Raw genomic sequence first — 15,859 nt, 5'->3', positions numbered from 1 at the left:
CATCCAAGGGACGGAGGAAAGTGTGGCCAACACACAACTGATTATGGGGACTCTGCATGTTTTCCAGACAGGTGGTTTGCCACTGCTGGGCTCTCTGTAGTAACCCTGGACTTCCTTGTTGGCCTCCTGTCCAAATACTAACAGGGCCAACTCGCTAAGCTTCCAAGATCAACAATGGTGGTTTGCCACTGGTTTCTTTTGTCAAACAACCCTGGAATTTCCTGGTGTTCTCCCATCCAAGTATTAACCAGGGCTACCCCTGCTTAGGAGCTGCGTGGTGTAATGGTGAAGTGCTTGCTCTGCCGCTCACACGGTCAGGAGTTCGAGCCCCCTGTGGGTCAGATATCCTGGCGGCTGGCTCATGGCCAACTCAGCCATCCATCCATTTCTTGGTCGGTAAATGAGTACCTAGCTCATAGCTAGGGGGTAAAGAATAGCCGGGGAAAGCAATGGCAAACTACCCCACAAAGACGGCTTGCCTAAGACATCACTGCTTGCAGGGGTACCCAGGGTCGGATACGACTGAAGGGGAAACTTTACCTTTTTTAACCCCTGCTTCAGAGGTGGGATCCAGCAGGTTCTCACCAGTTCCCGAGAGTGGGTTACTAATTATTTGTGTGAGCCAAGAGGGGGTTATTAATGGGGTCTGCTTTTCCATCAAAAATTCCATTAGGTCCAAAAATCATAAAGTCCTGTTGTTTCCTATGTGGCTGGTTAGCGAAGGTAGAAAACGGGATAATTCTCCCTGGTGGCCTGTTTTAAAAACATGTTTTAGAAATATGGTAAAGTTCCTTGTTTAAGGAAAGTATCCTTCTTTTGATTTCTAGAAACAAAATTAAGTATTTGAAAGTATTAAGTTTTTGACAGGCAGTCAATTAGAGGAGAAGTAGTTGTTTCTGTTGGCAGTAGACAATAGGACTCGCTATGATGAGTTTAAATTGTGGACAGAAAGATACCAGCTGGAAATTAGGAACTTTTTTTTTACAGGAAGAGTTTTTTACAGTAACAGAGAAATTATTAATCCCCCGCCCCCGGAATGCCCGGCCACGCCCCTATCGTGCCCCGCCCAGCCCCATTGGCGCTACGCCACTGTTTGAATCCCACCACCATGGGAACCTGTTACTAAAATTTTTGGATCCCACCACTGCCCTGCTTAGCTTTGGAGCCAGGATGAGATCAGTCCAGTCCAGGCCATCTGAACATCAAATAAAGTTTGAGTCCAAAGGAATTCATTTTCAAGGCTCTGGGCCTAAATTATTGTCCTCTTTGAGTGAGCCCTTCCTGGAGGAAGCCGTACTGCTGGATGGCCAAATGAATCACCGTGCAGTCGAAGGTGACGCAGCCTCTTGACTGAACGCTGGGGCTATTTTAAAAGAGATGAGCAAAGATTTCTCCCAATCTATGGAAAGGATGCGTTTGTATTGGTGCGGGTACGATTAGAACGGCGTGGGGGCGGGAAAGGAAAGAGACGGGGTTGATTAACGCGGCTCTCGATTCAGGGCAAGAAAACACTGCTCAGGCATTCATTGCATTTATTTTTATTTTTACTTCCCTTACAGCCTGTCTTTAACTCAGGGGTTTTTTGGAACGTTTTAGCGCCAAACAGCCCAACTGCATTAGAAAGAAAAAACAGATCAGCAAAACCGGTATTAGAAAGTCCATTTGCATAACCGAAAGCATACGCCTTAAACACGACTGATAATTGACGTGCCGATCAATAATTCATACGTTTTCCAGAGGGAGCGGCATTGCTTTGCGTAATGTGGAGATCCGCCCTCCGGTGGATCATCATAAGAACATAAGAACTAGCCTGCTGGATCACACCAGAGTCCATCTAGTCCAGCACTCTGCTACTCGCAGTGGCCCACCAGGTGCCTTTGGGAGCTCACCTGCAGGATGTGAAAGCAATGGCCTTCTGCGGCTGTTGCTCCCGAGCACCTGGACTGTTAAGGCATTTGCAATCTCAGATCAAAGAGGATCAAGATTGGTAGCCATAAATCGACTTCTCCTCCATAAATCTGTCCAAGCCGCTTTTAAAGTTATCCAGGTTAGTGGCCATCACCACCTCCTGTGGCAGCATATTCCAAACACCAATCACACGTTGCGTGAAGAAGTGTTTCCTTTTATTAGTCCTAATTCTTCCCCCCAGCATTTTCAATGAATGCCCCCTGGTTCTTTTGGGCTTGCACACGAGACCAGCTTAAAATAATCCAAAGCGTTTTGTCCGCAGGGTGCAGGCCGAAGAACGATACGGGAAAGAGCTGGTCCAGATCGCTCGGAAGATGGGAGGCCAAACGGAAATCAAGTAAGCCATTCAGGATGTAGACTTTGGCCGGTGCTGCGTTTCTCAGAGGGGCGTAGTGGTCAAGAGCAGGTGCGCTCTAATCTGGAGAACCGGGTTTGATTCCCCGCTCTTGCCTCTTGAGCTGTGGAGGCTTATCTGGGGAACCAGATTGGCTTGTGCACTGCGACACACGCCAGCTGGGTGACCTTGGGCTAGTCACAGTTCTTCTGAGCTCTCTCAGCCCAACCTACCTCACAAGGTATTTGTTGTGGGGGGTGGGGAGGGAAAGGAGGTTGTAAGCCCCTTTGAGTCTCCAACAGGAGAGAAAGGGGGGATATAAATCCAAACTCTTCTTCTTCTAGTAATGGTGGTGTGTTGGGAAATCTGAAAATGCGCCACTGCCGGCCCTGAGTGGTATAGCGGTAATGAAACCATCTGTCAGGAAAGCATAATCATGAGAAATTGAGTGATCAGGGGAAAAGGGACAGAGAATTAGGGTCACCAGAGTTCGGGCTCAGAGTCAAGTCCACTTGGGAAAAAAATGCCTTATAAACCTAAAAGGTCAACCTACCCACAAGTCCTTCTGCAACCCCAATTTCTTAATGGCACCCTTCCGGAGTGGTTTATTTATTAATCTTTTCACCCCAAGCGATATATCAGTTATTTCCTGGGCATGGATCGTGGCGTGTAAGTGTGGATCGATCCGGGGGAAGGCTGACCCTTTGTAGTCCTGCGGCTGGCGCCCTCCCCGTAATAAACGGAAAAGGTCTACAGAGAAGCTCTGCTTTTGAATATGACCCTGAATATGAACCCTAACCTTTTCTTTTTTTTCCTTTTTGCTGAACTCTGACCTAGACCAAAAGAGAGGCTTCAAATAAAGGTGTGTTTGGTATGATGTTCTCAGCACCAAACATCTGCCTTTCTCTTGGACAGCTCAGGAAATTTAAAAACACACGCAAAGAAGGTGGTCTAGTAAGGGATCACATTAATAGAGCACCTTTCAAAATGCTTTAAAACACAGGTGTCAAACTCGCGCCTCTCCAGATGTTATGGACTACAGTTCCCATCATCATAAGAACATAAGAACAAAAGAACAAGCCAGCTGGATCAGACCAAAGTCCATCTAGTCCAGCTCTCTGCTACTCGCAGTGGCCCACCAGGTGCCGTTGGGAGCTCACATGCAGGATGTGAACGCAATGGCCTTCTGCTGCTGCTGCTCCCGATCACCTGGTCTGTTAAGGCATTTGCAATCTCAGATCAAGGAGGATCAAGATTGGTAGCCAGAGATCGACTTCTCCTCCATAAATCTGTCCAAGCCCCTTTTGAAAGCTATCCAGGTTAGTGGCCATCACCACCTCCTGTGGCAGCATCTTCCAAACACCAATCACACGTTGCGTGAAGAAGTGTTTCCTTTTATTAGTTCTAATTCTTCCCCCCAGCATTTTCAATGAATGCCCGTTGGTTCTAGTATTGTGAGAAAGAGAGAAAAATTTCTCTCTGTCAACATTTTCTACCCCATGAATAATTTTGTAGACTTGTTGCCCTTCTCTGCACTTTTTCTATCTCCTCAATATCCTTTTTGAGATGCGATGACCAGAACTGGACACAGTACTCCAAGTGCGGTCGCACCACAGCTTTATATAAGGGCATGACAATCTTTGCAGTTTTATTATCAATTTATTATCAGTTTTATTATCAATATCAGTTTTTATTATCATCCCCTGCCAGAATGATGCTGGCAGGGGTTGATGGGAACTGTAGTCCATAACATCTGGAGGGCCACAAGTTTGACATCTATGCTTTAAAACACAGGTGTCAAACTTGCGGCCCTCCAGATGTTATTATCATCCCCTGCCAGCATGATGCTGGCAGGGGATGATGGGAACTGGAGTCCATAACATCTGGGGGGCCACGAGTTTGACACCTATGCTTTAAAAGATCCCCCCACCCAGAAGTAATTGAAAAAAATTGCAACCAACTGGGACATTACGCTAAGTTTGACTTCGGTGGCCCAGGCTAGTCCAATCATGATAGGTTTCTGAAGCTAAGCAGGGTCGGTCCTAGTTAGGACTTGGATGGGAGACCACCAAGGAAGTCCAGGTTTGCTATGCAGAGGCGGGCAATGGCAAACCACCTCTGAATGTCTCTTGCCTTGAGAACTTTAAGGGGTCACCACAATGGGACAAAACTTTCTTTGCCGTAGTGACAACCTGAAGTTGTGGGTCAGGGAAGAAGAAGAAGAGTTTGGATTTATATCCCCCCTTTCTCTCCTGCAGGAGACTCAAAGGGGCTTACAATCTCCTTGCCCTTCCCCTCTCACAACAAACACCCTGTGAGGTAGGTGGGGCTGGGAGAGCTCCAAGAAGCTGTGACTAGCCCAAGGTCACCCAGCTGGCATGTGTGGGAGCGTACAGGCTAATCTGAATTCCCCAGATAAGCCTCCACAGCTCAGGCGGCAGAGCGGGGAATCAAACCCGGTTCCTCCAGATTAGATACACGAGCTCTTAACCTCCTACGCCATTTAAAAGTAATGACTAAGGATAGTTTGTCATGGTACTCAGAAAGATTGGAAATAAGAGTAAAACAAACCACCAGTGATTTGGGCAAAGCGCTGGACGCCGTTTTATTGTATTTGCTGTATTTTAATGGGTTTTTTAACGTTTTTTATAGTTAATGGAGCCTGTGTTGTTTATTATATTCTGTATTTGTTGTTTGCTCCATCAGTTCTGGTTGTATTTTGTTGTGGCGTGATGTTGTGTACTGCCCAGAGCCCTCCGGGGGTAGGGCGGTATATAAAACTCAATGATAAATAAATAAAATAAATAAAAAACTCCAAGGAAGAAGAAGAAGAAGAAGAGAAGAGTTTTGGATTTATATCCCCCCTTTCTCTCCTGCAGGAGACTCAAAGGGGCTTACAATCTCCTTGCCCTTCCCCCCTCACAACAAACACTCTGTGAGGTAGGTGGGGCTGAGAGAGCTCCGAGAAGCTGTGACTAGCCCAAGGTCACCCAGCTGGCGTGTGTGGGAGTGCCCAGGCTAATCTGAATTCCCCAGATAAGCCTCCACAGCTCAGGTGGCAGAGCTGGGAATCAAACCCTGTTCCTCCAGATTAGATTCCTCCAGATTAGATACACGAGCTCTTAACCTCCTACGCCACTGCTGAAGTTTGACCCATGAGCCTGCAATCACAATACCTAATAGTAGACTGACCTATAAGACAAGTTGGGAGCTTCTGGTGGACAGGGGCCTTCCTCAAATACACATGAAAACTTAATACTATTAATTAGCCTCTCCCAACTCTGCTTAAAAAGGCATGATGAGGTCTCAATATTCCCTGGGAGTCAGGGAATGTTGAGAAAGGTTGCAGGAAAACGGGAATAGAAAAGTCAGCTCAGGAGTTTAGAGATTTCCTCCAGATTCTGAGCCACGGGAACAGATTTCCGAACTGTCCATCCCTCGTTTCGACACCTTTCAGCCCCTCAGCTCGCGTGGACTTGTAAATGACGAGCAGGACTGATATTAGCCGAGGTTGTCTCAACCGTTTCGGTTGCAGCACCCAGGCACCGGTCCTTAGGAAATGGGTGCAGAGCACCGTCCTCAAAGAGATAGAAACTATGACTCATATGAGCAGGGTGAGCGAGGAGGAAGACAGTTTGTAAAGACTTCCTGTGTTATGCTTTATATAGATTCATAGCGAAGGATGGAGGGGGGAAAAATTGAGCCAGTCGGTTTGTTTCCTATGTAGCTCAAGACAGATCCCCTGGTGGGGGGAGGGGATTAATCAATATGCAAAATGGGGGATTAATCAATATGCAAAATGATGGGGAAGGCCTGTACATTTAACAGCGGCTGTCAGTGGGGCAAAACCTACCCCTAACTTGCCAGTCCACTGAGCCACAAAACTGAAACGCACAGATATAGGATGGGTGACATCTGGCTCGACAACACTACATGCAAAAGGGATCTGGGAGTCTTAGTAGACCACAAACTGAACATGAGTCAGCAGTGTGATGCGGCAGCCAAGGAAGCCAATGCGATTCTGGGCTGTATCAATAGGAGTATAGTGTCTAGATCGAAGGATGTCATTGTTCCTCTCTATTCTGCAATGGTTAGACCTCACCGGGAATATTGTGTACAGTTCTGGGCACCGCAATCCAAGAAGGGTATTGACAAGCTGGAACGGGTCCAGAGGAGGGCGACCAAAATGGTCAAAGGTCTGGAATCCATGCCCTGGAATTCCTTAGTGGTTTCCCACCCAAGGATGAACCAAGGCTGACCCTGGTTAGCTTCCATGATCTCACCTGGTCAAACTCGCTGCTTCGATTTCCTTGTTCTGTCATTTTGCTATTTAAGAACATAAGAACATAAGAACAAGCCAGCTGGATCAGACCAGAGTCCATCTTGTCCAGCTCTCTGCTACTTGCAGTGGCCCACCAGATGCCTTTGGGAGTTCACCTGCAGGATGTGAAAGCAATGGCCTTCTGCTGCTGTTGCTCCCGAGCACCAGGACTGTTAAGGCATTTGCAATCTCAGATCAAGGAGGATCAAGATTGGTAGCCATAGATCGACTTCTCCTCCATAAATCTGTCCAAGCCCCTTTTAAAGCTATCCAGGTTAGTGGCCATCACCACCTCCTGTGGCAGCATCTTCCAAACACCAATCACACGTTGCGTGAAGAAGTGTTTCCTTTTATTAGTCCTCATTGTTCCCCCCAGCATTTTCAAAGTTTGCCCCCTGGTTCCAGTATTGCGAGAAAGAGAGAGAAAATTCTCTCTGTCAACATTTTCTACCCCATGCATAATTTTATAGACTTCAATCCTATCCCCACTCAGCCGTCTCCTCTCCAAACTAAAGAGTCCCAAACGCTGCAGCCTCTCCTCATAGGGAAGGTGCTCCAGTCCCTCAATCATCCTTGTTGCCCTTCTCTGCACTTTTTCTATCTCCTATTTGGTTTTCATGGCACTGTTTGTCCAACGTGGCATAATGGTCCTCTGTTGTCTTCTAGTTCTACAGCCCACCTTGAGTCTCAATGAAAAGCTAGACTGTAAATAAATAAAGGACTAGGTACAGGGGTCTTCAAACTATGCCCTCCCCTGGATGTTCATGAACTACAATTCCCATCAGCCCTGCCCCTTGGCCATGCTGGCTGGGGCTGATGGGAATTGTAGTCCATGAACATCTGGAGGGCCATAGTTTGAAGACCCCTGGACTAGGATAAGATGTGGTTGAATGGAGAAAGAGACAGAGAGCAATGAGAAAGACAGTCAAGGAAGGGAAAGGGCCTCCCTTTGGCTTGGCAGCAGTGGCGTAGGAGGTTAGGAGCTCGTGTATCAAATCTGGAGGAGCAGCAGTGGCGTAGGAGGTTAAGAGCTCGTGTATCTAATCTGGAGGAACCGGGTTTGATTCCCAGCTCTGCCGCCTGAGCTGTGGAGGCTTATCTGGGGAATTCAGATTAGCCTGTGCACTCCCACACATGCCAGCTGGGTGACCTTGGGCTAGTCACAGCTTCTCGGAGCTCTCTCAGCCCCACCTACCTCACAGGGTGTTTGTTGTGAGGGGGGAAGGGCAAGGAGATTGTAAACCCCTTTGAGTCTCCTACTGGAGAGAAAGGGGGGATATAAATCCAAACTCTTCTTCTTCTCCCCTCTGGATTTGACTGCCCTAAGCAACCGGGCCACGCAGTGAGGCAATCTCTTGTCCGAAGCCTGCTCTTGAAAGGAAGTTGTTGGTGTTTGCCCAGGCAACGGAGAACAAACAATCCCAATTTCAGTTCTGCCAACTTCATATCCTCCTTGTTGCTTGCAACCACATCCTGCGGTTCAGAGGGTGAGGAGGGACAGATTCCCCCCCTTCTATTCCACTTCCTAAAATGATGAGGGGGGAAGAAAATTACTCTGGGGCCGCTTCCGCACATGCAGAATAATGCACTTTCAATCCACTTTCGCAATTGTTTGCAAGTGGATTTTAAGTGTTTGGAAGTCACATAGGACAGAAGAGGAGCTACGCTGGGTCAGACCAAAGGCCCAGCGGGTTTTGAATTCTGTCTTCTGTTTTCACAAAGCTGTGTTACTAAAGGACTGTCCGGAAATTATATGTACATTTTGACCGATTGTCTCAAGGGCTCATTCCGCACATGCAGAATAATGCACTTTCAAACTGCTTTCAGTGCTCTTTGAAGCTGTGCGGAATAGCAAAATCCACTTGCAAACAGTTGTGAAAGTGGTTTGAAAACACATTATTTTGCGTGTGCGGAAGGGGCCTAACATTACTGCCCTTCCATCCCCTGGAAAGAACGCACATGTATGTATTTTTTGTGCACATGAAAGCTTTGGACCATGGTTATCTTCGGATCACCGTATGGCAGGAAAAACGTTATGTGCATCAGTGAGGTAGTCATGTGACTGGCAGGTGTATCATGTGACACTGTCAGCTGACCTACAAGGTGTGCCACACATCCCGGTTCAGTCCCCTTGGAGCACAGGTGTCAAACTCACGGCCCTCCAGATGTTATGGACTACAGTTCCCATCATCCCCTGCCGGCACCATGCAGAATTTTGTCAAGAAGGTGTGGATAAGTTGGCCCTTCAGTCCACTTTCACAATTGTTTGCAAGTGGATTTTGCTATTCCGCATAGGATTTAAAGCGCATTATTCTGCATGTGCGGAAGGGACCTAAGATACGCAGAAAGGGGGACTTTTAGTTACTTGTATTTTATTGTATTTTGGCTTTCCACTGGTCGCTGTGCAAGGGGACTTACAAATCAATATATATTTTTAGGAAACTAAAACAGAATTAGAACCTCTATAGTAATGTGTTTATTAAAATAATTAGTTTCAGGGGATAGCTGAGTCAGTCTGCAGTAGAACATTTCGACTAGAGCAGTGGTTCTCAACCTTCCTAACGCCGCGACCCTTTAATACAGTTCCTCATGTTGTGGTGACCCCCAACCATAAAATTATTTGTGTCTCGGTTCCTAAGACCATTGGAAATATGCGTTTTCCTATGGCCTTAGGCGACCCCTGTGAAAGGGTCGTTCGACCCCCAAAGGGGTCACAACCAGAGGTGGGATCCAGCAGGTTCTCACCAGTTCCCGAGAGTGGGTTACTAATTTGTGTGCGCCGAGAGGGGGTTACTAATTGGTCTGCTTTTCCGTTAGAAATTCCATTAGGTCCAAAACTCATAAAGTCCTGTTGTTTCCTATGTGGCTGGTTAGCGAAGGTAGAAAACGGGATAATTCTCCCTGTTGGGCTGTTTTAAAAACATGTTTTAGAAATATGGTAAAGTTCCTTGTTTAAGGAAAGTATCCTTCTTTTGATTTCTAGAAACAGAATTAAGTATTTGAAAGTATTAAGTATTTGACAGGCAGTCAATCAGAGGAGAAGTCGTTTCTGTTGGCAGTAGACAATAGGACTTGCTATAATGAGTTTAAATTATGGACAGAAAGATACCAGCTGGAAATTAGGAACTTTTTTTACAGTAAGAGTTTTTTACAGTAACAGAGAAATTATTAATGCTCCACCCCGGAATGCCCGGCCACGCCCCCGTCGTGCCCCGCCCAGTCCCATTGGTGCTACGCCACTGTTTGAATCCCACCACCATGGGAACCTGTTACTAAAATTTTTGGATCCCACCACTGCCCACCACCATCGGAACCTGTGATTAAAATTTTGGATCCCACCACTGGTCGCAACCCACAGGCTGTGAACCGCTGGACTAGAGTCCGATGGTCTTCGTAAGCCAAGTCAAGCTTTCTTTTGCTCATTCTGAAACTGCTAAATAGCTCAGTTAAGAATGGAAAGATCAACACAATTTTCAGAACCTTACACTGCAAAAAATCTTGTTGGTTGCCAATGTCTAGCCCCCCTTTTATAGTTCTTTTATAGATTTTTTAACTTTTCTTCCCTTTAACTTTTATGCTTTCATCCTATTTCTCATACGTCCTCACATCTTTTTGTGTTCCCAGTTTCCTTTTACCAGTAGGTTTTTCTCCTTTTTATATGTATTGACTGTTTTAACGTATCATCCTTTTAGTTTTACTTTATTTATCTACTCTAATCTAGCTCTTCTAGAAGAAGACGAAGAGTTTGGATTTATATCCCCCCTTTCTCTCCTGCAGGAGACTCAAAGGGGCTTACAATCTCCTTGCCTTTCCCCCCCTCTCCTTGCCTTTCCCCCCCTCACAACAAACACCCTGTGAGGTAGGTGGGGCTGAGAGAGCTCCGAGAAGCTGTGACTAGCCCAAGGTCACCCAGCTGGCGTGTGTGGGAGTGCCCAGGCTAATCTGAATTCCCCAGATAAGCCTCCACAGGTCAGGCGGCAGAGCTGGGAATCAAACCCGGTTCCTCCAGATTAGATACACGAGCTCTTAACCTCCTACGCCACTGCTGCTCCTAAAACACTGCTGCTTCTAAAACAATTAGACATTTTAGACGTCTTTTTCCTGGTTTGTTTTAGAAAATGATTTTGTGATTAGGTTTATTTTGACTTTTTAAAATGGAAGCTGCCTAGGGGTACTGTTTGGGCTAGAAACAGTGGTGTTTGGGCTAGAAACAGTGGTGTAATTATATCGGCCCGATTAATAAATAAAGCTATTGTGGAACACGAAGCGACAGTGGTTTGGTAAAGCCAAGGATAAAATCAGAACGCAAGAGAGCATCTACACCCATGGTTCTCAACCGTCCTAACGCAGCGACCCTTTAACACAGTTCCTCATGTTGTGGTGACCCCCAACCATCAAATTATTTTCGTTGCTGCTTCATAGCTGTAATTTTGCTACTGTTTTCCGATGGTCTTAGGCAACCCCTGTGAAAGGGTCGTTTGACCCCCAAAGGGCCCGCGACCCACAGGTTTAGAACCGCTGGTCTACACCAAAGGTTGGAGGGAGCAAAAATAATTTTCACTTGCCTATATCTGGAACGGAACAATATTTCGACGCACGTATCTGGAATTAGACTTCACCGCCTTGTGCAAAACGTGGTGAGGAGAGGTCTAAACGGAGAACGAGAGAGGTATAGTGGTTAGAGTACTAGCCTATAGCAAGTCTCCATTCAACCCTGGAGGTTGATGTGTGACCTCAGACCAGTCTGGGAGGGAGAATGGGATGAACATTTATTTGACAGATTACGTAGGGGAAAGAAGCTGACGAACTGTACAGTGGGCTATTTTATACCCAAACAAGGCTAAAATGTGTAGGTGAGGAAAGTGAGGTATTATTGTACAGAAGCTGGGGCATGTTTCCTTTCATTGATACGAGACAGTATTTGTTTGTCTGATGTCAGCCGGTTTTCAATCCACGGACAGGGAGAGCGACGGCTTATGGTTATTAAAACGAAGAATATATTTGAAAACTCAGTGCTGCAAAGTAGCTCCTGAGCTCGCAAGAACTGAGAACACTCTCAGATTCTTTCGTGTGTTGCCCGACAGAAGTAAAATAATGGCAGTGATAACTGGGGTTTTTTAGTGGCTACTGGAATGGACAAAATCCACCAGGGGCCTCGAGATCTTCCTTAATTCCACCTTATCTCCATCCCCACCCTCCAAAAGCTCCACCCCCCAAAATATCCAGGAATTTCTCAACTCCTGGCAACCTTAGTAGCTATACCTTCTTTGGCTGGCAGTGAGGACTCAGCTACATTACAGTTCCTTTTATGCTTATTTAATTGATTTCTTTTTCCAAACACAGCCTCAGGGTTTGCTTTATCAAGAAGAATAGTAAATGGGCGGGTGGGGAAACCTTTGGCTTTAGGGGTCTGCAACCTGCGGCTCTCCAGATGTTCATGGACTACAAATCCCATCAGCCAATTGGCCATGCTGGCAGGGGCTGATGGGAATTGTAGTCCATGAACATCTTTTCCTCCCCGCTTTGCTTTAAAAAAACAACAACCTGGGAATAGTCACCTTGAGTTGGTTTCAGGCCCCTCCGCACGTGCAGAATAATGCACTTTCAATCCACTTCCACAATTGCTTGCAAGTGGATTTTGCTCTTCCGCACAGCTGCAAAGTGGATTGAAAGTGCATTATTCTGCATGTGTGGAAAAGGCCTTAGACTCCTGCAGAGGAAAATTAATCAGCCCCAATCCTCAGGCCCTTTGCCTAGGAAAGAGACGAGGATGTAGGAAATCTTGAACCGTTTTCTGTCCCACGAGCTTTTCCCTGTACAGACATGAGATCCACGCAGGAAAATTAGCATGCGCAAAGCAACCTTGGTTTGTTCACTGTGCTCCCTCTGTGTCTCTTAAACCCCAGGCTGTTTCCTTAGAGATTTTTTGTTTCATTTCCCCTGTTATTGTCAGTTTAGATTTTGAAATAATTATCATGCAAGTCGGATCTTCATCTGTGCAGTAAAATTACAGGGACACCCTCCCCCAACCCAGTCTTTTGAGTTCAGTTTCCCATATGAAATGCTAACATGTTCACAGGAACATAGGAGCAGCAGTGGCGTGGGAGGTTAAGAGCTCGTGTATCTAATCTGGAGGAACCGGGTTTGATTCCCCGCTCTGCCACATGAGCTGTGGAGGCTTATCTGGGGAATTCAGACTAGCCTGTACACTCCCACACACGCCAGCTGGGTGACCTTGGGCTAGTCACAGCTTCTCGGAGCTCTCTCAGCCCCACCTACCTCACAGGGTGTTTGTTGTGAGGGGGGAAGGGCAAGGAGTTTGTAAGCCCCTTTGAGTCTCCTGAAAGAGAGAAAGGGGGGATATAAGTCCAAACTCCTCCTCCTCCTCCTCCTCCTCCTCCTCCTCCCTTCTAACATTGATTCTGGGTTAATTTCTTCCCATTCTAGTTGTCACTCATCTTTGGAATCCCCCCCCCTTTCTAAAAAGGGCCAAACCGAACAAGGGAGCAAAACAATGTTTGGAAAGAGATAAAGTAGTTCCCCTTCCATAAACTGTTTCTGATTACAAATTAGGTGAAAATGTTGGGGGGCATGCGTGCGTGTTTTTTCCACTATAGCTGGCCGGGAAACCCAAAATGTGGTTTTCCTGTGAACATGCATCTTGCAAATGCCTTCCTGCGCAGCTGGCGTGAAGGAGCTCTGCAAACGAAAAGGTGCCTCCAGGACTCAAAACTGGGCAGCGCAAAGCAACGGCTTCTGACTGGGGTGATGGGCTTTCATTTGGGACGACGACAGCATAAATTGGATTCCTGTAGCAGGTCTGAGCCTTCCCTGATCACGTCTGAGAAAACCTGGACGTGATCTCAAGCTTCTCTAGGAATCGCTGGAAACACTATGGTAAACCATAGTTTGCAGCAATTCCTAGAGAGGACTTGCACTATTGGGATCTGGGAGACCCAGGTTTGAATCCCCACTTGGCCAAGGTACCATGAAGAAGAAGAAAAGTTTGGATTTATATCCCCCCTTTCACTCCTGTAAGGAGACTCAAAGGGGCTTTCAATCTCCTTTCCCTTCCCCCCTCACAACAAACACCCTGTGAGGTGGGTGGGGCTGAGAGAGCTCCGAAGAACAGTGACTAGCCCAAGGTCACCCTGCTGGCGTGTGTTGGGAGTGCACAGGCTAGTCTGAATTCCCCAGATAAACCTCCACAGCTCAAGTGGCAGAGCAGGGAATCCAACCCAGTTCTCCAGATTAGAGTGCACCTGCTCTTAACCACGACACCACACCGGCTCACCTGGTGACTTTGCGCCATGGACTTGGAATGAAGGCCACCAATACAGCAGAAGTACTGACCTGCTTAGCTTCTGAGATCTGGCAAGATCAGGCTACGCCACGCTGCCTTCACTCTCCTGTGCTGTTTACCTGCTTGCAATCGCCATCCCACGCATCTGGAAAGGATATTCCTCAGGGTGCCTTTCAGTGCAAGACAGCCGGAGAATGAATACCCTCTCGGTAAAGACCATGGAGTAATCCCTCTTCAACATTCAAAAAAATTTCACTTTTTTGGGGCATTTCTCCCCAATTGCCAACATGGGATGCATGCATTTTTTGGAGTGCAAGAATGTTTGCAAAACATTTCCTGCCTCTCCGTTTGCTACATCCTTGGAAACAGACCACTATGCATTTTTGTACCGTGCACTGAAATTTGCTCGAATCCCAATGAAATGTACAAACGTGTCCGGTTGAAAAGCCCCGGCAAGGTTGAATCAGTGCCAGAAGAGGGCGATAGAGAAACATCATAATGGATAATTTTGGGGGGAGAGGAGTTGTTCTAACAATTATTTATACAAATATATTACGTTTCCATCCGGCCAGTCTCCCAAAGGGACCTCGAGGCGGCTTACATGTATGCACATAATAAAACAATACAATAAACTAAAGACAGTATAAAAACAGAAGCATTCAAACCAGTTTGTAAAAAGATGGCTTGAAACAGTGGTGGGATCCAAAAATTTTAGTAACAGGTTCCCATGGTGGTGGGATTCAAACAGTGGCGTAGCGCCAATGGGGCTGGGCGGGGCACGATGGGGGCGTGGCCGGGCATTCCGGGGGCTGGTCATTCCTGGGCGGGGCTGTGGCAAGGACGCAGCCGCTGCGCCAGTCCTTGGGCGGGAAACGAATGTTCGCAGGCGCAGGCTGCCACGCACGCCGGTGCACCTCCTGCTAGACTGCTTTAAGTTCTGCGCGCTACTGCTGAAGAGGAGGGGTGTAACTAAGGCAAAAATCACGTGGCAAAATCACCCATTAGTAACCCCCTCTCGGCACACGCAAATAATTAGTAACCTACTCTCGGGAACCTGCGAGAACCTGCTGGATCCCACCTCTGGCTTGAAACCTTCACAAGGCACAGTGCTCGCTTTTGCAATATTCCAGCACACTGATTCGATCAGAAAGTTGCTGAAAGCATGGGAACTCCCTGCGTAGAAGAGAAAGGCCGTTTGGCAATACCGTCAAATCAAACGGGACCGGGGCGATAAACAGAGCGCATCTGTCTCAGACAGAGAAACCTTCTGTTTGTTTCTTTATTAAGCGTTTTGATTGTTTCTAGTAATAGCAGTGAAATGCAGCTGGCCATGTTATTGGAAAGCAGACTCAAACAGGAGCACTTTTTACACCAGGCCGACCTAAATGATAGGACACGATGTGCAAACTTTCAGGTTCTCCAGGTCTCTTCATAAATATATATTGTGTGGTTCGTATACCCCGATTGTAAAGCCTCTTTTCCCATCCCTGCGTACATGGAAGCTGGAAGACAGATCTGAATACATCTAGAAATTCTAATTAGTCCTGCGGTTAGGAAATTGGTCAACTCAGTCTTTCCTTTTGACAGTATAGATAAGAGACCTGTGATACTAGGAAGCTGGCTATGTTCCAGATCTTAATAATAGCCATGTTGAAATGTGTGAAGGGATGTCCTGTTGAAGAGGGAGCAAGCTTGTTTTCTGCCGCTCCAGAGACTAGGTAGGACCAGGAGTAATGGATTCAAAGAGCAGGAAAGAGGAAGAACTTCCTGTCAGGGCTATTTGGCAATGGAATATGCTGCCTCGGAGGGTGGTGGAGCCTCCTTCTTTGGAGGTTTGTAAACACACCTGGATGGCCACCTGTCAGGAGTGCTTTGATTGTGGCTTCCTGCATGGCAGGTCTTGATAACCCCTTTTGGTCTCTTAATTCTATGA

At 46.9% G+C, this 15,859-nt stretch overlaps 1 protein-coding gene across 1 annotated transcript in view; it reads left to right on the top strand.

Annotated features, from left to right (window-relative positions):
• Positions 1-15,859, top strand: part of PSTPIP1 (proline-serine-threonine phosphatase interacting protein 1) — a 41,580-nt gene that overhangs the window by 9,193 nt on the left and 16,528 nt on the right. The window contains exon 3 of the mRNA XM_048519627.1: positions 2,231-2,305. Within this exon, the coding sequence (XP_048375584.1) occupies positions 2,231-2,305 (75 nt within the window). The remainder of the gene's footprint in view (positions 1-2,230; positions 2,306-15,859) is intronic.

The sequence above is a fragment of the Sphaerodactylus townsendi genome, linkage group LG17, assembly GCF_021028975.2.
Source record: "Sphaerodactylus townsendi isolate TG3544 linkage group LG17, MPM_Stown_v2.3, whole genome shotgun sequence".
NCBI classification, from domain to species: Eukaryota; Metazoa; Chordata; class Lepidosauria; order Squamata; family Sphaerodactylidae; genus Sphaerodactylus; species Sphaerodactylus townsendi.
The sequence above is the reverse complement of the archived record's forward strand: the minus strand, read 5'-3'. Positions and strand labels throughout refer to the sequence as shown.